At 39.7% G+C, this 15,261-nt stretch overlaps 2 protein-coding genes across 2 annotated transcripts in view; one reads left to right on the top strand and one right to left on the bottom strand.

The window, feature by feature from the left end:
- Nucleotides 1-1,176: 1,176 nt before the first annotated feature.
- Nucleotides 1,177-3,899, bottom strand: LOC115055030 (ubiquitin-conjugating enzyme E2 D4-like). The gene is made up of 7 exons (XM_029520410.1): nucleotides 3,745-3,899; nucleotides 3,176-3,239; nucleotides 2,974-3,005; nucleotides 2,547-2,624; nucleotides 2,241-2,346; nucleotides 1,658-1,751; nucleotides 1,177-1,558 (listed from the first exon to the last, which is right to left on the bottom strand). Exons 1-7 carry the CDS (start codon nucleotides 3,766-3,768, stop codon nucleotides 1,513-1,515), a joined length of 444 nt encoding a protein of 147 aa, XP_029376270.1. The 5' UTR covers nucleotides 3,769-3,899; the 3' UTR covers nucleotides 1,177-1,512.
- Nucleotides 3,900-8,052: 4,153 nt separating this feature from the next.
- The window catches only part of rgs7a (regulator of G protein signaling 7a), a 45,109-nt gene continuing 37,900 nt past the window's right edge, over nucleotides 8,053-15,261 (top strand). Inside the window, exon 1 of the mRNA XM_029520772.1 lies at nucleotides 8,053-8,160. Within this exon, the coding sequence (XP_029376632.1) occupies nucleotides 8,083-8,160 (78 nt within the window). The 5' untranslated portion in view covers nucleotides 8,053-8,082. The remainder of the gene's footprint in view (nucleotides 8,161-15,261) is intronic.

The raw sequence follows: 15,261 nt of genomic DNA, 5'->3' as shown, positions 1-15,261 counted from the left end.
CTAAAGAGAAAGTGTGTTCAAACCTATGACTGGTAGGGTGCATGGGGTCACTTTCAATCATTATCTTGAGTTAAATGGTCACCAAACCATTTTAAATTAAATCAGTACACCAATAAACTCTCTGAAGACGCAGAACAAAGAGCACTGAATGCACCAGTGTGAGCTGTCCACTTACCTATGATCATGTGGCTCTTCAGCCCAGCGGTCATGTGACCACCCCGACTACAGAGGTGAAAATGCACCAATCAAACTGCCATTTGCACTCAATGTGGGTGTTCAAAGATTTAACCTCCTTGACAGTGACAATGTTCAAAAACACACATACCGCTACACTCAAGACACGAGACAGGTCATCAGTCAGGATGTCAGTTCCACTTCACTTGTCATTTTGTATGAACTTTTTTTTTTAACTGCCCATGTATGAAACTTTATCCATATAGTTTCAATTCAATAAAATTACGTTGTTATATATAACACACACACACACAGAGCAGGTGATGAGATGATTAAAGACAGGTAGTTAACCAGCGTCCAGTTCACAGCAACTGCTTCACATCAGTGGGGGCAGAACTGACTGAGGATGAACGACACCACTATGATACACAGTATTTAATACTACTATTAAGTTTGCATGTAAATTTCTATATTGAAACTGAAAGTCAAAACAAACCTAAGAACCTAAAGAACATGCATCTCTTGCAGCAATCCTACCTAATTACACGCAGTTTATTACTACCCAACATTAGTTACTACTTGGGTTCCAACTGCTGCTCCGTTCACGTTCATACACTAGCTTTGCCAGCGTACAGCAGCTCTGCTGCAATCAGGAGGTGATGATAACGGGTAATTTAATTTCAATATCTCATCCAGATGATTTCTACTTATATTCATTTAATTACTGACGCAAAAATACTGTAATAGCCACTAACCCTTGTATCCATTCAGCGACCAGTCTGAATTTAATGCTACTCAAAAATGAAAATTGAGTGATGCAGGAGAGAAACTGATCCATGTAAATGGCTGGAGGAGTAAAAAGTAAAGACCGCCACCTAGTGGTTATATGGATCAAAACTATGATTATGAGGTAAGAGAAATTAAAATGAACAAAAGATTTTATGACACGGAAGCTATGGAAGATAGTTATCAATTGTTTACTTGTGAATAAAAAAAACTAACTCAAGTTTGATCAATGCTTTTAATGCAAAACGATTCAAAATGAATTCAGTACAGTCTTGTTCAATATAAATCTCTTAAAAGAACATACACTCAGACCATCTGTCCACTGTCACTGTCTCAAATAATAATAATAATAATAATAATAATAATAATAATAATGCCAATTTAAGGGAAAAATAACCAGTAAAAATTTAAATCAAGTAAAATCTAAGTAAACAAAGTGCTTCAAGCATATAAGACACCTCAGCAAGAACCAGTGTGGATGAGTAGTTGAAACAGTACTGTCATATCTTGAGGTGTTTAGGGAAGCATCATTGTTGCTGATACTTTATTACTTCACATTGCATACCTCTGAGTCCATTCTCTCGCTACTTTGTTGTACCTAGAGAGAAAAGAAAGTGAGAAAGCAGCGTGGGCTTATTTATAATAGTTGGTTGATTCAAGTCAATTCATGCCATTAATTTTTGGCTTACACACTCACTTTTGTCGGTCCGATTTGTAGATGTGTGCAATGTCTGGGACTAGTGGATCATCAGGATTTGGGTCACACAGCAAGGAGCATATGGATAATAAAACTGGAGACCATAAAAAATATGGAAAAAAATCAAAAGGGGACAGGTTTCAATAAAATTGATGATCACTTTTCTAAATTCTTAGTTCAACCTTTGTGTAGAAAATAAAATGTTAATGGACGAGCATTCATTTCATGTTACTTTTGTACTTTCGTCCTTGGAAAAAAAAAAAAAAAAAAACATTATCTCCTACACTGCTCCTCCAATTACACGGCCCAAAACCTGCATTTTCAGTTTTTACGCTGACACAAGATGCAGTTTCATTTTTAGATAATCAGCCTTAAAAATCCTATTACCTTTGTTCCCGAAGGCTGATAATCATTTATTTGGAAGAATTCAGATTTGATGACAGATATAATTTTGCCCCATGTCCTAATTTATACACAGCACAAGATCCCAATTTCTTCATATAAAATCTTTCCAAATTAGACCACACAGGGTTTGGAAGAAATGTACTAAACTGTTTTCACAGTCAGATGTAGAGTGAGTTACCTTTTGACACCGTAAGTGCAGGTGACCACTGTGACCTCAAGATGTCAAGACAGATGCTACCATTGCTGTTTATGTTTGGGTGATAGATTTTTGTTGTAAAGGCAACCTATGGAAAGAGAAACAATAGTATAAATAGGTTAAGCAACCTGTTTTTCAAAATGGATTCCAAAAGATGGTGGGAATCCTACTGAAAGGAGTTGTTTATTACAACAAAAAACAAAATGCAAATATTGAGTGCAGAAGAATTGTGCCAATTGACAAGACTATGTACTTAACATCATCAATGCCTAAAATAAATAATCATACCTTTGGTGGTTTAAAAGGATAGTCCGTGGGGAAATGGACTGAAAGGAAAAATACTCCTCCATGATATGGACTGTCATTCTGAAAGAAAAATGAGCAAATTTTTGTCAAATAGTATACCCACCAGAGTATCACTTGTGGTACGAGAGCAAATATTCACATATTAGAAGACTTTTATTTGTCCAAGATAATAAAAACATGGTAGAATCACCTATTTAGTTAATGTCTGAATAACAACACTGCTTTCACAAAGTTACATTGGGATAGAGTGTGCCAGTCGGCAGCCTACATACTAACTAGAAAGTGCTGTAAAGTCAACATGACACACTATTGTCTGTGTCTAAAGAACCAGAATGGACTTGGTTTGGGGAAAAAAAAAAAAAAAACAGAAAGGAAAAGAAAATAGAAAACTAGTCCAGAAAAAGCTCACCGGTCCTGTGATGGTAGCTTGCCAGTGAAACACTACCAGGAAACAAGGACAAAAAAAAAAAGACAAATAGATAAATAAAAAATGAAAAACAAAACAACACCAACTTGTGAGAACATATTTATATCAAGACTTTGCACACTTAAATCGATGACACAGCACTTTTTTTTTTTTTAATCTATAGGTTACATTATTTCACACTTACTGTCCTCGCCTACAGGTCCAGCTGAACATGAGGCTGGAGGGTCTCTCTGTAAGTCATTCAACTCCTGTTAAGAATAATTTAAAAAAACAAAAAACGATGACTTATCTAACAGTTTCTGCCAAGTTGTAGTGCATCCAGCTATGAAGCTGAATACTTCAGCTCAGTTAATCTGTTGACGACCAATTCAATCCTTGACATTAAAATACAACCATATATACCAACATATAGACAGCTATATATGTACACATTATACACGATGAACTTCCAAGTGCTTCCAAAGTGCGGATTGCTGATGTGCTAGGCCAACTTTAGCCACCATTGAAGTTAGCCCATTTTAACTTTATCGGCTTTGCTAACTGCCTTTGGCGCAACGCCGTCGCCTCAGGAAGATGTGAAATCCGACAATCCGATGTCATCCACACACACAAAATGTCGGGGCGATCATCGTCGACGTTAGGTTAGCAAACAGATGCTATTAGGTGACCGAGTGGCTGCAGTCAAAGCACCGTTTCCGCGTCGCCTCGACCTTTCCAGTCCATCAAATAAACGAAGAAAACGGACTGTCTCACCTTCTGTATTCTTTTCAGAGCCATGATGAGTCGGTCAGAAACGGCCGGAGAAGCTGCGGTGTCGACTTCGACAGCTGTCAGCCGAAGCTACGCTCACTTTATGCCGACTCGGTGTTATTTGTTTTGACAAACTGATTATTTCTTTTGTTTCCGCGTTTTTGTTTGACGACGAAGCTCGGAGCGGCGCATTGTGGGACGTGTAGTTTTCAGCCGAGCCACTTAAAGGGCCCGTTCGCCCAAATGCGTCGACGAAAACGACTCCGAAAAGCAATTTCAGTAAATGTGGTGAATAAAACGGAAAAGAACAGGCCATTGAAAGCAAAAGTCGACCTCAAGATTGTTCCACTATTTTGTTGGCCTTTACATCCACTAGTTCAAAATATCCTCATAGTCAAATGTTAAATGGGACTATCAAAGCAATTTAATCATCCCTCTGCCAACCGTGCATGAGAGACTGACACTGACACGTTGATTCACATGATATGATACAACATGATATAGGTCAAGTAGGAAATATAATTTAAACCTAATTTTTTCATGAAACTGCAGTCTATAAGCCTGAGCCGAGCTGTTTGGATTTGTGCGTGCTTGCTGTTGTAGATTGCATTTCAGCATTTAGAATCAGTCACTGCTGAGTGAACTGTACTCTGGTTAGTGCTATGCCATACGATATCTGTGCATACCATAGAGATAGAGGGACATATGGGATTTAAATCATAAATCAAAAATCATAAGCAGTATGTGTATGAACACCACTACTTACCATGAACCAATTGGCTGTTTCAATAAAGAGATTTTAAAGGTGCAAGTCAAGGAGTTAAATTATTTTAAGGATTGCAAAGGTTTCTTAAAATGAAAGAATCCAATTTTCAAGCAAAATGCATCTTTAAGATGAATATAGAAATCAGTTCAGTCAGAAGGGTGAATTTATGTCCAACTATAGTGAGGAATTGAGAAAATGCGGCATGCTTAATGCTACTCTGTGTTGTTTTCAACTGTGGTAATTTCCTTGATAGAGTGTTTAGTTTTTTTGTTTTACCATATTTCCACTATTATGTATTGCAGATCAAAACAAAAATAAATATTATATACCACTACAAAATATTGAATAACATGACCCAGTATTGTTTTGAGAAAAAGGTTATTTCAGGTTTAGTGGCCATAACTGTACCTTTGCACAAAAGGGAGCATTTTCAGGGACCGGGATTAAAGAAGACAAATGGGTGGGATGGTCCCATTGTGAGCATGGAGCACAGAAATATAAACACAAGGCCAGAGATGTATTTTATTATACACTTCCAACTGAGAAGCGTAAACAGCATTTAAAAATTGACTTACTATAATGCATAAAATATTGATTTAAAACAAAGTTATTGCACATTGCAACAGCAGAAATAGGCCCAATAAAGAAAAATAATGAGGCTTCAATTTTGATTTGAAAGAGGCTAAAAGAGAGTTATATGCAGGTTCAGTGCAGGAGTCTAGTTTGTTGTGTTTGCAGCATGGCAGCTAAATCCAATGTAGTGCTACGTTTTGACTTAATGCACTTCCAGATTAATGTTTCCTAAAGATCTAAAGGGCTTGTTGGGTTTATTTTCTTTGAGCATATTAAAGAAGCCGTATTTTTGCCCAAAGCTATTAAGTGATTTATGGACTAACAGTGGCACTTTAAAATCTGTTCTATCACTAACTGTGGGCCACTATGAGAGGGCAAAATGGTTCTTGCTGAAACATCCTGAATTGGTCTGCAAGGGGTTTATCTGGAACTTGAGGACAAGAGAAAGGCATTGTTTAAATCAGCCTAGCTGAGATGAAGGCTTGAATGAGTTTTTCTTCATCCTCAATTGACATGAAATGTGTAATTGCTGCTATTTGTAGATAGGGAAGACTTGGAAAGGTTGCTGCCTTGGAATTGCTGCAGAAGCCATTATATTTCAAACATTCCTAACTCTGCCTTTAAGTTAGTTTAGATCAGTTTGCAGGATTAGAGGATTTGGACTAAAAGCAGCATATAAAGGGATTAATGTAAGTGGCCTGAGATCTGAATCCTTTGTGAATCTCTGTGTCAGCGATTAGCTCAGGGTCATTTATTCATTACAATCCTTAATAAAATACCCCCTACTTGCTCTGCAACCTAGGCACATCTATCTAACACAAGTGGGTGCATAAACAGATGATTACAATAGCAGATATTACAAAGAAAACAATGCAAAGAGAGAATGACATCTGGACATCAGTTAGCTCAGAATTCCCTTCAGCTTCAACAGCTATGTTGAACGATAAAACAATAAAAACAATAAACCACAAAAAAAACATATGGTTTCATGAGAAAAAAGGACCGGACTGAATGTTTAGGTCCATTTTGCAGGGAGCTTAAGTCCTGAGAGGGCAAAGGGATAGGGAGAAGAGAAGACAAATCAACATTCATACACATTCAGTACATCGGGATAAAAGGGCACATCTGTCATTCTTCACGCCTGGACTGTTGCATATCTCAAAGCCACAGATTGCGGCAAATTAAGAGCTTTTCTGTTTATTCATTTATCTCAGCAAAACCGAAGGCACTGAATCACAGAAACCCTCAGATGATTTATGAATTAATTTAACTTTCGGAGAAATAGAAACACTGAACTTGAGGGAGATGCCTTATCACATAGAGGTGAAAAAGTATCATTTTCATGAAAGAAATTCTGACATGGTTTCAGAGAAGATGCTGGAGTAGTCTGCATCGAAAGATAATGAATTTTTGAATTTATACCATAATCTGCCAGAGGAGCTGAATTGTGCTATAGGCTGCATATTCACGACAGTTTTTCCTCATGTTTGTGCCATGTGCCATAGTGGCCTTTGAAAAAGATTGAATAAAAAATTAATATACCAAAACTCTCCTGAACCTTGCTCAATCTGCAGATCCAGCCTGTAGCCCACACAGGTACAGTCTGAGATAAGAAAGAAAACAAATAACAACAACAAATAAAACAATCAATCAAACAAACAAAAAACACAGCTGCACGTCTCCAAAGCGAGTTGTAATTTATTCCTCACACGCGATTGGCCGCGGATCGATGCGCGTTCACGGCTCCCCCGAAGTGGCGCGCCCGTTGCTTGTGAGCAACGCTGCCTGAAGAGGAGAGCGGAGAGAGCCGGAGACGGAGAGCCGTGCTGCACCGGGAGTCCGCCGAATGTCCGCCCCTTCCCGCTGCCAATGAGCCAGCCCCGCATTCCTATGTCTGCCAGTTGACACGCTGAACGCGAAGGAACCAGGCCTCCACCTCCGTACGGATTCAGGAGTCCTCTATCGGGCTGCGCGTTTTTTCAGGTGAGCCCCCCCCCACCTCCTCCCCCCTCCTCCCCCCTCCCTCCCTCAGCTCCGGTGACCGACGTCGCTCTGCTGTCTGTGTATTTACTCGCTATCCTTCATTAAGGAGCGGGACGGCAACGGGCGCTGTCCAGGGTGCTGAACCGGGCAGCAGCTTGCGGTAAGGGGACGCGGTCCAGTCCGGCTAACGGCCTCACGTTGACAGCAGATTACATGACTTCGCTGTTTGCATGCTATAGGCTATTTAGTGTTGAAGACTAAAACCTCCCAAGGATGTTGTGTGGGTGTCGTAAGGGAGAAGAAATTATGATGAGGCTGAAACGTGCATACGGTAGCCTATCTGCTGCATGTGCTCAGCCTTGCACGTTTTGGATATGGTTGCTCTACCCGTATCCAAGCTGCATTTAGAGTAGCCCACCTCTTCCAGGGCACGGTGTGTTGTGTTACTGCATTTACCGCTGACAGGGTCTTCACCTCACCTTATCTTGCCAGTGCAGTCTTGAATGCATCTTTGGTAGCTGGAGGTGAAGATTGTCTGTTGAACCCTGTCAACAAACAGCAAAAGGTTGTCACTGTTTCCAAAACAGATTTTTTTATGCGCAAAGAATCATTGTGAGAGAAGATTTGCTGTCGTTCGACATTGTATCTATCACTGCTGTTTGGGTTGAACTTTTGCCCCATTCACTGGGAATTCACACTGTAGTGGGAAATGTACTGAGTTAAAAATCAGACCCCCTTTGAAATAAAAAAGAAGAATTAAAAAAAAAAAAAGCCCTTGTCAAGACCTTGTGAAATGCAGACACATGTAGTCAGACAGGAGATTCTGCTCATCTTTTAAATGTGCAAATGTCAAATATGTTGAAAGGTGATCCAGGCCACACATTATGTAAATCTGTTTCTTGGCAAGGTAAGGGCAAGTCGTGTTGAAGCTCCATTGTTCTCCTGATTGACCAAAAATATCCATTCTATCCACAACAGGAGCACCTGACATTTCCAGTGGCAGATTTACTTACTGGATCATGGCACAGACCAACAGTGGTGGCCAGGGGACCAACGGGGTAGCGGATGAGTCCCCCAACATGATAGTGTACAGAAAAGTAAGGCTGTTGCTATTTTTAGTCTGCATGTGTGTGTATTTGTTCGTGTTGTGTATACGTACGTCTCTTGCATCAGTTTACTTGACGATGAGCTGTGCAATGGAAATTGCTAATACTAATGGCAAGACAGTAATCTTGTCCCGTGGCTGATTTAGGGTTGCGATGCTACATCTACTTGATTACAGCATGAAGAGAATACGCAATTTTTCTCTCACATCATACATGTCATGCAAAGTAGATTCAAAGTGTGCACACTCATGCACACGCGCGCACACACGCGCACACATAAGCACACGCACACAGAAATTTCTGACATGGACACACGCATTCTCTAGTTAAACCATCAGCTTTTATGCTTTTATGGCTAACATGTTGGAGGATGGATTTTTAACTGACTGACATTAATGGAACTGAAACGAAGCCAAAGGCTTTTTAGGCATTGTTCATTATACTGCTAGGGCTGTATTTCTTCACAGTTAAATCTGTTACTATACAAGCGAATTGGAGAAAGGGGGAGTGTGTGAAAAGGCCCACTGCTGAGATACCGTAATCCAGTACAGCTCGAAACATCAAATGGATTTATAAAATAATAATCTGTGGGGAAGATAACATTTGTTTATTTTGAGGCTTGAGGTCCAATCTATGTTTTCTAAAGAAGCTGGAACACAGCACATAGTATGAAATATGGAAATGTGTATTGGCTTCATTTTATTTTTTTCTGTGGACTGAAGCAACATTTAAGATTAATCTATAAATAAGCCATTTTGAAAATTGCTTTTGCTGCAATCGGGGGCGGGGTGGGGGGGCTTCCCTATCGGCATTGCTTTTATCTAATAGTCTGGACTAACTTTCAATCTGTTATTTTTCATATGCGCTGCATTTCTTCATCATACATTCCAATGATTAAGTCACATCATTATTTCAGAATTAAAATTCTAGTTTATGCTTACCTACAAAAGTATTTAAATATTAAAAGCAAAATCACAGCAAACACAGCTGAATGCAACGGTATCAACATTATCATGCTGATGAAGTGGCAACACTTTTACCTTATTTGTGGACAACTCAAGCATTGAGTGAATTTCTTCATTTCATTTTCTTCATCCTTCAGCGAAAATTCTCTTTCCATCTGTGACATATTCTGCACACCAGGAAGAGGATGCGCTTAGCATGATATCATAGATTGATGGTCTTTTATAGCACTCACAGCATGTTCTGCAATATTACTGCCAGTGTGGGACAAGATTTGCTAGCTGTAGCAGGAGTGCTTGGGGTTATAAGGACCTTCCAACAAAACAAGACAGCAGCCGCCTTGTAAGTTAGATTGTTCCTGAAACAGGCCGGATATTGAGGATGATGGCGATGGATGAATGTGACTGGCTTTCTCCTTGTAAGTTTGATTTGTGTGGAGAGGGGAAAGGCTTGGCTCTTCAAAATTAAGTTTTAATTGGGAACAGTATCAAACATGCCAAGGCATGAAAATTTGTTTCATCCTGTACAGAAACATCAAATATTGACTTGAGGTCTTTCCAGCTATTCGATTTCATGCGAAGTCCACTCTTTTCTCCTGCTGAAACTCTTGCTTTTTTAACCATGACATGAGGGATCTGTTCACATCCTAAGAATACTATGAATATATATTGTAGTTTTTATCCCTTAGAATTACGAGGCAAGACTGAATTTGGACTAAAAGGGCCATTTGTTCTCACATGTTTCATTGGACTAATATCTCAGCCATAAGATTTTTAAACATAATCTGATCCTTCATTTCTCACCACTTGACCACACATGGCCACGACTTGGCTCTGTATACTGGCTGACCTAGATACTCTGCAGAATGAAAGAACATGGTGGAAGGCAGTGAGGATGAAATCGTGTTTCTGGAGTGGGTTTAAAAGTGCAATTGCACTCGAAGTGCAATTGAAAGAGCTCTGTCTGTAGACATGTGGATGCCGCCAGCATGAACAGGTGCCCCCAGATGGTTTACAGATGGAGATGACTTGACATTGATGTTGCAACCCACACTGGCCGGGCCACACTAGCACCAACTAACATGACTAGATTTACCTAGTCAGGAGGGACAAACTGATGAAGCCTCTTGGATGAAGCGTGAAACTTCTTGAAGGATATAGAACCAAGTGCAGTCGCTCTCAACTCAGTTCTTTTGTGGAAATTATGACCTGGATGAACGAGAACCTTAACAGACACGAACAAAAAAAACACAAACTGAATTCTCAAGTGGAAAACCTTCTTTGATGTTCTTGTTTGACGCAGACTTTTTGTACATCAGTATTGTAAATAGGCACTGGGAATGCTGGATAACATTTAGACATTAAGCAACTGGCCGCATCCATCTGAGATCTGACTATGTGCTAGTAGTGAATAGTAGCGGAAGGATTATGTAATATCAGCAGAAGGAGTTTTATGGTTGAGGACAGCAGATAGTGGTTTGATAATCTTTCCACTGGGAGTATAACTATATCCTTTTACGCTCTCAATTGTTGCTCCTCTCTTGACCATCCATCCATTCACTCCTGTCATTAATGTCTAATGAAAATATATGGGTGAGCTGAGGTGTTGACCTGCTTATTGTGGAGATGTGTACTGAGATGTCTGTTTTCCTCAAGGGCTCATGCACTCAAGCACTTTCTTTAAGCGCATATGTAGATGTACTGAAAATCCAAACGCGCAAGCACACACAGAACAGCTGTGTGCAGAAACGCATGCATGCGCCCACCGTAGGCTTTGTGTTAAACTGATTTACTGGCGACCCTGAAAATTTCATGGCTCACGACATGAATCCAGAGAAGATGGTAACAATTAATATATCAGAAGTCTTCACTGTTTCTAAGAAATGCAAATAAAATGTTGTGAGGACGATTTCATTGGATGGGTATATAAAAAGGCTTTTTGATGTCTCCCTGCTCACACATTAACCATGTCAGGCTTATATCGTCATCAAGTGTACTAAAGCATTTTGTACATGTGTGTGCGCTTTTCATGCCAGCTCACGTCTGCACCATGAATAATGCTGTGATACTTTTCTGAACACATGTGTGTGCTGTATGTAGGGCGAATGTTGCTAAGAGAGAGTCCTGAATTTTTTATGCGAGCCTAAAACAGCTCTGGCGAAGTTCGTTGCCAGTCAGCATGAGGAGGGAACATCTTCTCTCACCAAGCCGGCGCTTGTGTACATATGCGTGGGCACGCCTGTGTGCGTATGCTGTTTGTAATTAAATGCAAGGTAAGATAGAGCAAGGAGAATGAACATATATTAGACTGATCAGATTTTTAAGGGACAGTATGGACAGAGAAAGTCAAATATTTATGTTTTCTTTACTTTAATACATCATCATCGGAAAGTGAAAATCAACAGCACTCTTCATCTCTTAAAACTTTACTCAGTAAAGTATAAAAATAAAATACTTGGGGTGAGCATTAAGGCCACAGTCGCAGTTTAACAGCCTCCCAACTATCACAAACGGTGGGTGTCTGGTACAGTCTGTGACAGAATTTGAGCTTTTCTCAATTTGCTGGATTTTTCCTGGATTTTGTGTCTTGCATGGCATGAAAAGGGCAAAGCTTTTCAAATCAAAATGTTCTTTTTGTTGTATTATTTGTCTTGAGATATAATAACATTTTCACTTACAGTTTTTCTTCACGAGAAAACAGTGTTGAAAATCAATTGATTCATCCTGGCACTAATCTAGTATTGAGCATTGCAATTTATTTGGATAAAATACAATAAATAGTTAAAATGATCTCTCTTTTCCTTGTTGTGGCTACTGGAGTGGATCCTTCTCTGTGGTGTAGTATTTGGCAGCAGAGACACCAGCCCACTCTTATTTACATCTGAGCTGTCGACAGGCATCCAGTAATTGTTCTTCCAGCAGCCACTTTGGCTTCTGTCTCCATGCAGAGCCATTAATCCTATGCTGCACGTTTATCTTTTTTTTCTGTTCTGCCTTTTTTCCCAATGAGCATATACAACATTGTATCACACTGTTATTGTTATCTTCAGTTGATGTGGCAGAGTCCTGCTTCTGCTGCTTACATGGATGTCAGTACTGTGTATCGTGGATGTAAACTGCTCCCTGGTGAAACTTGACAATGATGCACCGTGTGTATTAGTCTGTTGTTCACATTGTTATAACTGTACGCATTATAGCCAAATGGTGTCGGGTAATGGAATTTAAAACATCACATAAAATGTAATTTTCCTGACATTTACGTCATCCTGAGGTAGTTATTTGACCTACTTAATAGATTGTTCAAATGCATTTAGGTACTTTCCTCATTATAGCATTCTGCTTCTTCTGTCATGCTCTGTATTTTCAGCTTCAGGCAACTTTGTCCTTCACACCTCTGAAAATGTGTTGATGCTGCACTGTGAGATTTGAACCATTTCCCCTTTAGCGTGACTCAGTAATGGAGTAATGAACAAACAATAACAAATGGGGCAAATGTATTAGTGCATGCTATTGATTTGCTAGTTGATTAAGTGGCTGTATACAAGAGATCATTTTGCTGGGACAAGACTTTCCCTCTCCTCTACATCAGTGCAACACAACACAGACATGGTGTTGGTGGATGATGCAGAAATGCAACCATTATTAATACAGCAAGTCTTCTTTTAGACTACTTCACTCTTTCCTTCAGAGATCTCCTCTTTGGAGCATTTTGCAATCTAAAGCTTATCTCTATCTGTTAAAACTTATCTTACAATTTATAAACCATCCCCCATTGTTCATGAGGCAGAAAGCGTGAGGGAACTGAATACATTTTCAGCTTTTTCTCAGTTAAGAGCCAGATTGAAGGGTTCTTGTACTGCCTGTCTCCCTCAATCTGCAATCAGAAGATCAGTAAGACTGGGACTAAGAGAGAGAAAGACAGAAAGAGAGAGAGAGAGAGAGAGAGAGAGAGCAAGAGGGAGAAAAAGAGAGGGGTGAGGTGGGATGATCTATAATTGCCAGATCAGAGAGAAATCTTTGTGTGTGAAGTAGGGCTCTTTGTATGTCAGATTGCCAGCCAGGCGATTTCTCTTCCTGTGTATGAAAACATGCATGTTCCTTTCCGCACACTCTGTTGAGGGAAAATCTGGTTGTTTGTCAGACACTGTTCGATGGAAAATTGACATTTATGGCTTTCTTCCAAATTATTTAGCCCATGTTTGATGACGTCTATACGCCAATAAAAGTACTGTGGTATCTCGTCATACTACTGGAGGCTAAGATAATCCACCAGGCTGTGCTGCATCTCGTCACAATTCAATGTATAACTGATTCACTCTACAAATACTATAAGTGACTGGAGGCTGTCCTGATGAAAACCAATTACTGAATGTATGCAGTACAATTTATGTGGGTAGTTCATTCTCCTCAGTCCTGCATTTAGTCTTCAAAGAGAGACAATGAAATGGCAATAATAAACAGAAAGCAGGGCACAGAGAGAGTGTGGGGCTAATCATCTGAACTCTTATCAGAGCCGTGTAATGCTGTCCTCGTTGTTTTATCAGTTACAATGTGAGGATTCTGAAAAATGTTCACCCCCCTGTGGCAGCTTCACAAAATGACACACAATGAGCTCCGGAACACACACATTGTACACATCTCTTAATAAAGTTTCGCTTTTTTAAGTTTCATTATAGCAAAGTGTGGAATAGTTCAACTTACACGTTTGCACCGAAAACGGGTTTCATTAATGAGGTTTAAATAAATCCAGTCGGCAGATTTTTTTAACGGCAGACTGACTACCCTGAACTTGACTCCTCTCCTGACTCTGGCGTTATGCTCAAAAGATGTGAGAGTGTTGGCATGCTTTTATCTTAATATATGGTTCATGCCATGCAAACATGATTCTATGCATATAGATTTTATATGAACTGTTTTCGTGCATGTGTTCCTAGAAGATTTTATATGATGCTCTATTATTTGATCATAGAATCAAAGAGGACTAAATTGTATTCTTACTAAAAATGAATCTTGGTATCCAGTACAGAAAATTTTAAATGCTGTTTGATGGGCTTTCTTTTTACTGCATGGGTAGGCATTGAAGTAACGGGCAAATGATTTAATACTGGCCCTATCTGCTCCGTAAAGAAACTTAAAAGATACCTAAGTTTGTCACACTTTAAGCTCTCCCAGCTGTATATGTCTGCCAGAGCTGAAGTCTTAAATCCTGTCTGCTGGGGTTATATAAGGGCCAAAGGAAGCCGAGGCATTAAGATAAAGGCTGACTCAGGCATTTCCTCTGTCTGGTCATTTCATTCCAGCTCATCATTTAGTCAAAGATTACGGGAGAACCCCGGCCAGCGTTGTGAATGATTTCTCATCTATCTCTGGTGTGGTGGTCTTAATGAGGATAGAGACAAAGATGCTCAGTTAGAACCGAAGAGGAAAGGGGAAAATGAGGGCGATAATGTGGAGAGGGAAACAGACAATTTGGCAGTTTTATTTGAATTCTTTGCTGTATTTCTCCATATTCACCACACACACTGGGCAAGTGACTCGTCCTAAAACATCATTGTGTCTTTGCTCTCTTTACGTTTGTATGTCCGTCCCTCCTCTTCTACTCCTCCATCTGTACCTACGCCATGTGCATCTCGACTCTGTCCACGAAGCCTTTACTTGTAATGCATCCCTTAACTGTTTGACCATCCATAATGTACTACTTCCCCATCACCTGCTTATCGCTCTGTCATGATGCATTAGACATTGTGTCTCTATTTATTGTAGAAACTTCCTATCTGCTTCTCCTTTTGCAGGCCTATCCCTTTCTGAAATTTTAACTACGCTTTCGGACTGAACCGCAGCATTTGAACTGAGGTACTACTGTACTCTTTGCATTGGAGATACAGTTTAGGCTGGGAAGCAACATCAGTTTAGTTACGTGAAACACCAACTAAAATCAAACACTGAAAGTCAGCTGTTCATAAAATAATGCTCTTGAAAATGTCAGTGGTTCTTGAATCTATGATTACATCCATTAAAGCACATATATAAGGTGCCATTTTCAGAGACTGTGTATTTCATAGCTGCCTCATTGCCAAAACTAAAATCATATTTGCGCGTCAGAGTCGGGCGCTTTCTAAAGTAAACTAAA

The sequence above is a fragment of the Echeneis naucrates genome, chromosome 15, assembly GCF_900963305.1.
Source record: "Echeneis naucrates chromosome 15, fEcheNa1.1, whole genome shotgun sequence".
Classification (NCBI taxonomy): Eukaryota; Metazoa; Chordata; class Actinopteri; order Carangiformes; family Echeneidae; genus Echeneis; species Echeneis naucrates.
Note: the sequence above shows the minus strand (reverse complement) of the source record. Positions and strands in the feature narration are given on the sequence as shown.

Coding starts and splice junctions, on each gene's coding strand:
- LOC115055030 (XM_029520410.1), bottom strand. CDS start 3,768: ATGGCTCTGAAAAGAATACAGAAG. Junction 3,240..3,744: donor CTCTGAAAAGAATACAGAAG/GTGAGACAGTCC, acceptor TATTCTTAACAG/GAGTTGAATGACTTACAGAG. Junction 2,625..2,973: donor AAGCTACCATCACAGGACCG/GTGAGCTTTTTC, acceptor TTTTTCTTTCAG/AATGACAGTCCATATCATGG.